General features: G+C 42.5%; 1 protein-coding gene across 1 annotated transcript in view; it reads right to left on the bottom strand.

The window, feature by feature from the left end:
• Positions 1 to 327: 327 nt before the first annotated feature.
• Positions 328 to 8,772, bottom strand: part of ARL6IP1 (ADP ribosylation factor like GTPase 6 interacting protein 1) — a 301,643-nt gene continuing 293,198 nt past the window's right edge. Inside the window, exon 6 of the mRNA XM_044089045.1 lies at positions 328 to 2,999. Within this exon, the coding sequence (XP_043944980.1) occupies positions 2,881 to 2,999 (119 nt within the window). The 3' untranslated portion in view covers positions 328 to 2,880. The remainder of the gene's footprint in view (positions 3,000 to 8,772) is intronic.

Here is an 8,772-nt window from a genome sequence, read left to right as displayed (position 1 = left end):
CCCCTCAAATTTTCTATGGTATGATCCCAGTTATTCTCATTAGAGGTAATATAGAATTATCGACCATGGGATGGCTATTGCCAATCTCTAACCAATGATTACATGCTTGGGAGCCTCAAGAGAGCTCAAATAGGTAAAGAAACAAATAATAAACTAGCAAGGTACAGCATATAAAATCAAACGTCTTAGAGCCAGAAAAAGAGAGCGGAGCAGGGAGATATTTAAGAGCTAGTTGCTATGACACCACCTCACACAAACCACCATAAGCGGTTCACAAACTGATTTCATTAATGTAGTTTTACAGAATAAAGTAACACCACAGTACAGTTGTGTTGATAAACTTTATTTTTAAGATGTAAGCGATTAGAAAATGTACAACAAACAAATATTCACACATTATACAAATATAAAAGACAACATTTACAAAAACAAACATTTAAAGTAAATGTAACACTTCAAAATAGATCAAAAGAAAGGAATGAAAATGTGGGTGCTACAGTGTGGTCTCCCTGCTACAGCAGAATTTCACAGTAACAACCTTCAGCAAGCAGTAAGGTGCCATGTGCCAAAATATGCAACTCATGAATTCCCCATCACTTCTGTGAGTACCAAACTGTTTAAGAAAGTATTTTCTTAGCTGGACAGACCTTCTAAAATTGGTACTTAAGCAGAGACTCATCCTACCTATTCTGACCACAGCAGTGACACTGGTTTCAATCATGGTGACAAAACTAGGATTACAGAACCCTTTTTAGAAAGTCAGTGTTACAACATATCCTTTATAGTTGCAAAACAGCTACAAAATGGTTTAATGTTTGTTCATATTCTGGCATACAACTGCCAGGTTTGCCACTATCGTAAAAAGGATACCGCTCTTCCAATATCTGCAAGAACCAGCCACAACTGGTTTTGCAGCCAAACACAATCTCATTCTGCCATCTATTTAACAAAATTATTTACGGTTCAAGTTTTCTCTGGAGATCCTAGTTCTAGACAGTTTCTGAACACTTAACGATTATGTTCTGGCCCAACACTGACCAAGGTGAGAAAAAAAAAAGTTTTCCATTCCTCAGTTACCTATTTTGGTCCCTTCATAGTCAAAGTGTCAAAAGACTAGTTCTAGACAACTTTTGCTGTATCCAATTTAGTCTTAACAGTTACCTTTCCAAAGCTAGACAGAACGGGACTTTCACTACTTCCTTTTCTTCCTCAAAAATGTCTTCACATTCCAAAGTAGAATTTTAGAGCCATTCCTTTAATCAATATCTCAAAGTTTAATAGGCTGAAGTGCTATTCAGAAAGCACAGGTCAATAAAAAAAAAATCTCTACACCTGATGACTATCCCCAATCCCCAGCTACCCTCTTTTCCCTAAACCAGTAGGCTCAGCATATGCAGGTGAAGGCTTAACAAAAATATCACAACAGATGCCCTTTCAAATACAACCATACAAAAATGAAACCTCACTCAGCCAGACAAAGCAATGCACACCTTGAAGACTGATAGCCTTCATGGCTGGCCCATACCACTGGCACTGGACATCATTGTTCTTGCCTGGGCAAGTTAGGTTAGTCATAGAAGCACTTATGAGAAAAAAAAAAGCATCACACCTAAACACCAGAAACATTGTATCTAGAAATAAAGGCTTTTAGTGGCTTTCATTAAAAATGCATTTCCTTTTCTCAAGAATGGGAATTTCCAACCAAAGCACCCAAAAGCAGAACACACCAACGACAAGTAAAACACCTTAGTTGCATGCATGGAAATTCACGTTAAAATGAGTCCATATGCAGCATCTCTAGGCAGACTAATAATTTATAGTAAAAATACTAATGTCTTCGAAAATCCTCAGCAATAGCATCTAGCCATCCCTATCCACACACAATATTTCTAACTTCAAGAAAGACCAAAAACTGCCTACTACATCTCACCAAGGAACAAACTTGAGGAAAGCACGGAGGACATCAGAATGTATCTGAAAGCTGAAAGAATACAAATCATGAACAAAATTAAGAGCTTATGTAAGCTCTGCTTAAACATTGAATCATTGCATTCCTTCAAAATGAAAACTTTTAAAGTGTGAATACGTTTTTTAACCAAAAGAGCACATCAGAATTTCTGCTAAAGCTGATCTATTTATCTGCTGCAAATCCACTACTGACAAAACTTCCCTCTGGTTTCAGTGCAACATTTTAAATACATTTTTTTTTTTTTACTTAAACTGAATTAAAAAAAATACTAAACACAGAAAACAGTATATCCGCAACCAAAACAGTCAAACTAGAGATGAAAAACAGCTGAGGTTTACTAAGACCAAGCTGATTATCAGGTTCATGTTCTGAAGTGAGGAGCTGAAGAAGTAAACTTACTCAAAGTACCAATGAAAATGATCTTAAAGCAAAGGTTTGCAAGTGCAATTCTTCAGAGCCTATAACATTCAGAAGGGATGGAGGTGATCTCAATGTAATAGGAGTCCAAAAATGGCAGTACCCTGCCTCCAAATACCTGCAGATATGTACTGAGACAAGAAGTGGGATGTGAAAGGGATTTCACCATCGCAGAGAACAATGACTTACTTCTAGGACTCCTGTTCAGGAATACTAATGCAGCCTACTTCCTAAAGAAGCATTAATTTCAAAAGACTCTTTGATGCAGAGAAAGCAGGCAATTAAGGGATGGGGGGAGGTGGTTCACTCTAATTAGAAAATAATGAGAGACTTCATGAACATTACCCTGTGAGAAAAATAATTAATTAATACTAAACAGCAGAACAAAATTCCCAAAACAAAGACGTGGAATCTTCTCCATGAATATGAAGCGAGAGGACAGCTGCACTACTTGATAGAATACTCAGCACTGCAGATTTTGAAGCTGCAATACTTCACTCATTCTTCTTCTCTTTCTGCTTAAGGAGCTTCTGGATCTCTTTCTTGATCATACCAACATATTTTGTGATGATGCCATGCTGGTTCAAACCAGGAAGCAAAAGGAGGAAGCTCACTAAAAAAGAAAAAAAAAAAATCAGCTAAACGTACTTATCTACAAGTCAGACTTACTTCACGGGCACTTTTAGGAATGTCAACAATCACATTCAAAAATTACAGTACACAGATCCAAAGTCAGAATGTAAATAACCCATCTGTGCACTTGCGCCGAGAAAGATCCTATAGAAGACAATAAAATGTTAAAACTGGGAACTCGGACCCCAATGATTTGAAAAATCTGAACAAAATGAATGAAGTCCACAACAAATGATAATGTCTTTAAATGTACTTAACATGCACTGCATCTTTGCAGAGCCCCCCCTTGTCAGTTGCCACGCAGGAGCAGGAATCATTAAAGAAAAATGGACGTACTTGCTACAGTGACATGCCAATGCTTATATATTGAGCCATTTGATGAGTCAAGTGCCATGATGTATTTTCCAGCTTGCCTTTCCTTACTTTTTGGGCATTTTTTTTTTTAAATAAAAAAGCTTAGCAAACTTTTTATTAACCATGTCCCCAAAAAGTTTAGCTTTTCCTGTTTGCGCCGTTACCACAGGGTAATGTGAACTATGTCCATAGACTTCAATAGGGCACCCTGGCACACGCACTGTAGAGACCATAAAAGTCTATAAACGGAACAGACACTTCTCTATTACCTATCTCACTAAGGTTAAACATGATCATTTTTCCTCAGTGATGTTACTGCAAGGAAAATGCAAATTTTAAAATTAATTTTAAATACGAAAGGGATGTCCAAAACATTTCCTGATGTGGGAAGAAGTGTTTGGGAGTTTATGCAATGCATGTTGTAGTGTGAAAAAAAAAAAAAAAAAAAAAAAGTTATGTCTTACCATAACGTTCCATCTGTGTTGTAGACCTTCCTTCATTCATTACTGATGGGACTTCGGTTCCGTCCTCAGAACAGACATGGCCAGTACAAAGCTCGCGCAAGCCAAAAACTCTCAGCTATGTCTTACCCACAATGCTCTTCTCACAGTCTCTTCAGATCGAGTTTGCCTGCCCTTACAGTATAAAAAGATCAATAGTGACAGTAGGAGGCTCTGTCTGAGCAGATACCCTAACTAATAAAGTAATCCTAAAGTCCACCAGGAGTCAAGGCAGGGAAGGAGGGCGGGAAGTAATGAATGAAGATCTACAACACAGAGGCAACGTTATGGTAAGACAACTTCTTTATATGATGTTGTAAAATCATTCATTCCTTACTGATAGGACCGAGTCCCCAGCTACTTGAGTTCTGGGTGGCCCTAAGGAAGGAAATTCATGAGCACCATAGAACCAAAAGATGCTCTTCCCTTGGAGGCCAAATCCAATTTGTAATGAGTGATAAAGGTATGAGGTCTTGCCCAAGTGGCTGCTGCGCAGATACCATCCATAAAGGCTCTGGAATGAAAAGCCACTGAGGTAGCCATCGATCTAGTAGAGTGAGCCTTAATTTGGGAAGGCAAGGAAACTTTGTCTTGATGGTAGATGAAAGTAATGGTGTTTCTGAGCCAAGAAGATAGTCATTTTGGAAACAGGCTTACCCATTCTGGGTTCTGAAAAAGCTACAAATAATTGATCAGTTTTTCTGAAAGATTTAGTTCTGTCCAAGTAGAAACAAAGTTGCCTATGAACATCTAGGGTATGCAAAAGGTATCCCCCTCTATTTGAATGGTGGGAAAACAAAACCAGTAGGTCAACAGACTGGTTGATGGAGAAACCAGAAATGACCTTGAGCAAAAAGGAGGAGTTAGTACGTAGAGAAACTCTTTCCCTGTGGTAAATCAATTATGGTCTCTTGACACTCTGCAACTCGGATACTCTTCTCGCTGAGGTAAGGGCTACTAGAAGTAGAGTTTTCCAAGACAAAAATTTTATATCACAGGAGTTAGAAAGATCGAAAAGAGGACTTGTTAATGACTGAAGCACCAAAGTAAAGTCCTATGGCTCTATAGGAGGCTTGAAAGGAGGTTTAATATATAATACTCCTTTCGTGAAGGTTTTGCACAGTCGGTGTGACATAACAGATGAATTGTCGATTTCATTGTGAAAATTTTCAATAGCTGCTAAATGTACTGTAATCATAGATGCTGAAGCTCCTGCGTGCAACAGGGTAGTGAAATACTGTAGGATCTTCTGAATAGGCAAAGAAAAGGGATCCATATTTTGTTCTTTGGACCATCTAGAGAACCTAGTCCACTTACTGAAAAAAAAAATTTCTGGTGTATGGTTTGTGCAAAGCCAGAAGGATCTCGTGAACAGGGGATGAAATATCAGGTAGCCTGGCAATCATCGGAAGTGGAGAAACCAAGCTATGAGCTTGAGGCTGTGGAGATTGGGGTGAATCAGTCCCTGAGGATGAGACCGCAGTCCTTGAGATTGATCCAGGATCCACGGGTTGTGAATCAGGTGAGGTCATAGGAATGGGAACCAGACTTGACGGGGCCAATAAGGGGCAATGAGGATCACTTTGCTTCTCAACCTTTGAGCTTTCTGTAGAAATTTTGGGATGAGGAGAAACGGGGGACTGGGATACAGTAGACCCGGGGGCCAAACATGTGTCAGAATATCCCTCGGCGACTCCCCCTGAGGGGGGATCAGGGCAAAGTAGCTTCGGTATTTGTTGTTTAGGGGTGAAGCAAACAGGTCGCAGCAAAGCCTGCCCCAGCGGCGGAAGATTTGAGCCGCTATTATTGGATTGAGAGACCACTATGAGGCAATGTGCGTTGCTATGAGAAAGCGGTTGGAAGCCATCGCCCAATGCCATATTCTCATGGCTTCCCGACACAGGGGTAAGACCTGGTTCTGCCTTGTTTGTTGATGTACCAGATGATTGACATGTTGTCCGAATGAATTGCAATGGTCCCAGAAGGAAGGGATGTGTGGAACGCTTGCAATGCTAAGAGAACTGCCCTCCATTCCAGGACTAAAGAACCTCGAGTAAAACCCGGATCCTATTTGATCTGGTGAGACTAGTTGGATGACTCTTTCTTAGCAGCTTTTCGATTTCTAAGGCTGCAGCCTCCTTCTGACCGGGTGGAATATCGGGGATTCATTTTACTTGTCTGGGAGAGAGATTTAATTGGATATGATGGCCTTTGGATATTATTCTCTGCACCCAAGCATTCATGGTTATAAGTTGCCAGGCCTGTAGGTGCAGAGAGAATCGTCCCCAGACTGCTTCCAGAGGAAAAAAACGTATGCCCACAGCAGACAATGTCTTTCAGTCTCTCTCACTATGTAATATTGTCTCTCTTACTTTGGGACCAAAGAGGGAAGATTCGTCAACAGGTGCGTTGAGAAAGGAAGATTTGAAAAAGGTTTGCGAAGTCACACACACGCATCCAAGCATGCTGCCTTCATGACTATGCCCGATGCGGCTGCTCGAGCTGCCCCCTCGGTAGTGTGAGAAATCAAGCGCATCAAGGAGTTTGAGATGGATTCTAGGGTAGCTAGATGGGAGGCAACAGTATCACATACCTCCTCAGGCAGTATCCCCACCAAAGAGGCAGACATTTCTGAGATTAGGTCTCTTTGGAGGCGAGTAAAAAAAGTGTGCCAGGTAATTCAGCGACCGAATGGCAAAGGACGCTGAAGCATAGGTCTGCTTCCCTTGTCTGTCCATAGCCCGAGACTCCCTGTTCGGGGGATGTACAGTGGAACTATCTTCTGCCAGTTCCCTCTTGCTGGCCTCCACCATGACCATGGAATCTACTATCAGCTGTTTGGACCAGTTGGGTTGGTCTTCAGGTGTGGACAAAATTTTATCTGACCTCCGGAGGACAGGTTCTATGTTGTCCGGGGCCTTCCAGGCATGCTGCACAATAAGCCTAATGAGCTCATCTGCAGGTGGGGTCACCCAGGAAGTAGATGGTCTAGCACGGAAAGCCTGCAAGAACAGTTTCCTCCGAAGGTTAGGAGGGTTTCCAGTCTCCCCTCTCCTTGAGGATCGCGAGAATGTCTCCAAATGAGACGTCTTCTGGGAGAGACCGTGGGGACCCTTCTCTCTCATCATAAATCAGTGTCATCAGTGATGGACTCCTCTGGGGAATCAAAATGCTTCTTCTTGCAAAGTTTCTTCTGGGGTGGCTCCCCATTGGGGTTTTCTGAGGAGGACTCCGGAGAAAGCATTCCCTTCAAGAGAGGGTCTTGCGGCTCCCATGCTCGAGATCCCAGAGTAGGAGATTGGGACAGCTGCATGGTAGAGGGGGTTTCTGTTTCCGATGCCAATGGTGCCAACTGCGAGCCTGTTGGAGAGAACCCTCTCCATCAAGTGGAAAGCAAGCCCGCCCGAGGAATGATGAGAGCCCGGAACCGAGAAGGACGACCTCTGAAGCGAGGTCACACCCCGCCCCGAGGAGCCCACCTCCAGGTGAGGAGCTCCGAGAGGACCGGTAGCTGCCGGGAGAGCCGTGACCGTAGACAGTGCCACAGGAAAAAAAAAAAAAAAAAATCGGCGCCAAACTAGATGTCACTGTGCCAACAGCTCAATCATTGCTCCGAAGGTGCATCAGTTCCAAAGGAGCCGTGTGACCAAGAGTCATCAGTGCCGACAGGGAAGCCTCCACTGTTGGAGCCAAGACAGAATGCACCGGGATGGACATTGGTAACTGAGTCGGAGACCTGGGAGGAGGTCATAGGAGTATAGACAGGTGAATACGCCATGAGAGCTTCTGTTCCAAGAGGGAGGGAAGACCTAATCGGGGTTGGTAATCCTCTAGCTGCCAAAAGCTGGTCCACAACCATCACTACATCTTGTCCCGAAAGACTGCTGATGGATCTGAAGGAAGCTGCCGATGGAGATTCTGGTCTCTCAATAAATGGACTAAATTGTTGTCCCAAAAGGTGGTCATAAGAAGGAGCGTACCTGGTTCTGGCAAGGTGCCCAATCTTTGGAACTGCAAGTGTCATTATAGGTGGAGCTGCGCAAGATATCGGTAACGTGACCGGGGATGGTGCCGATGCTGGTACAGTGGTAGGAGCATGTGTCATAATCAAGGTCGGCACTGACAAATACAGGGACCCTGGTGCCGAAGCAGTCTGCGCTGACGGCGTGGGAGAAACCTAGTGTAGTCTCGGTTCCGAGGAGGACGGAGATGTCGGAACAGAGTGACTCAGTTTCTATTTATGTTTTTTTACATCCTTATGTTTAGGAGGAGGTGGAGAGACCTCCATCCCAGAAGGAGCCTCAGAGAAGGGTGTTTAATAATAAGCATGTTCTTACGTTCAGCCAACGTACGGTTGCTGAAGCTAGAAAAAATATCACAAGATACATCAATGTGCTCAACGCCCAAACAATAAACACACCCAGCGTGACCGTCTGAGTTGGGCATCTTACGCCCACACTTATCACACTGCTTGAACCCAAGCTTAGCCTTATCAGACAATATATATATATATATATATATATATATATATATATATATATATATATATAAATAATATTAGGAAGGGGTACTAGCAATGGTACTAAGAAATACCAAAAGGTAAAGGAAGGGCCTACCAAGGTAGGGAAGGTGTAGTAGTACCAATGATGATACGAAAGAACTACCAAGGTAGTGAGTAGGGTTTAGTCAGGAAAAATAGGGTTTAGGAAAAGAGACAACCTTAGAAGAAAAAACTGACTAAGGGAAGGTAAATAGTCGATAAAAATTACAAAGAGCCACAAAAAAAGCTACACTTAGCTTGAGAGAAAGGCTTGGCACGTCTGACAAGGAACGTGGCAAACAAAATCTGAAGAGACCATGAGAGGGGCATTGTGGGTAGGACTTAGCTGAGAGTTTTTG

The sequence above is a fragment of the Protopterus annectens genome, chromosome 12.part0 (assembly GCF_019279795.1).
Source record: "Protopterus annectens isolate FY-2018-M chromosome 12.part0, PAN1.0, whole genome shotgun sequence".
NCBI lineage: Eukaryota > Metazoa > Chordata > Ceratodontiformes > Protopteridae > Protopterus > Protopterus annectens.
Note: the sequence above shows the minus strand (reverse complement) of the source record. Positions and strands in the feature narration are given on the sequence as shown.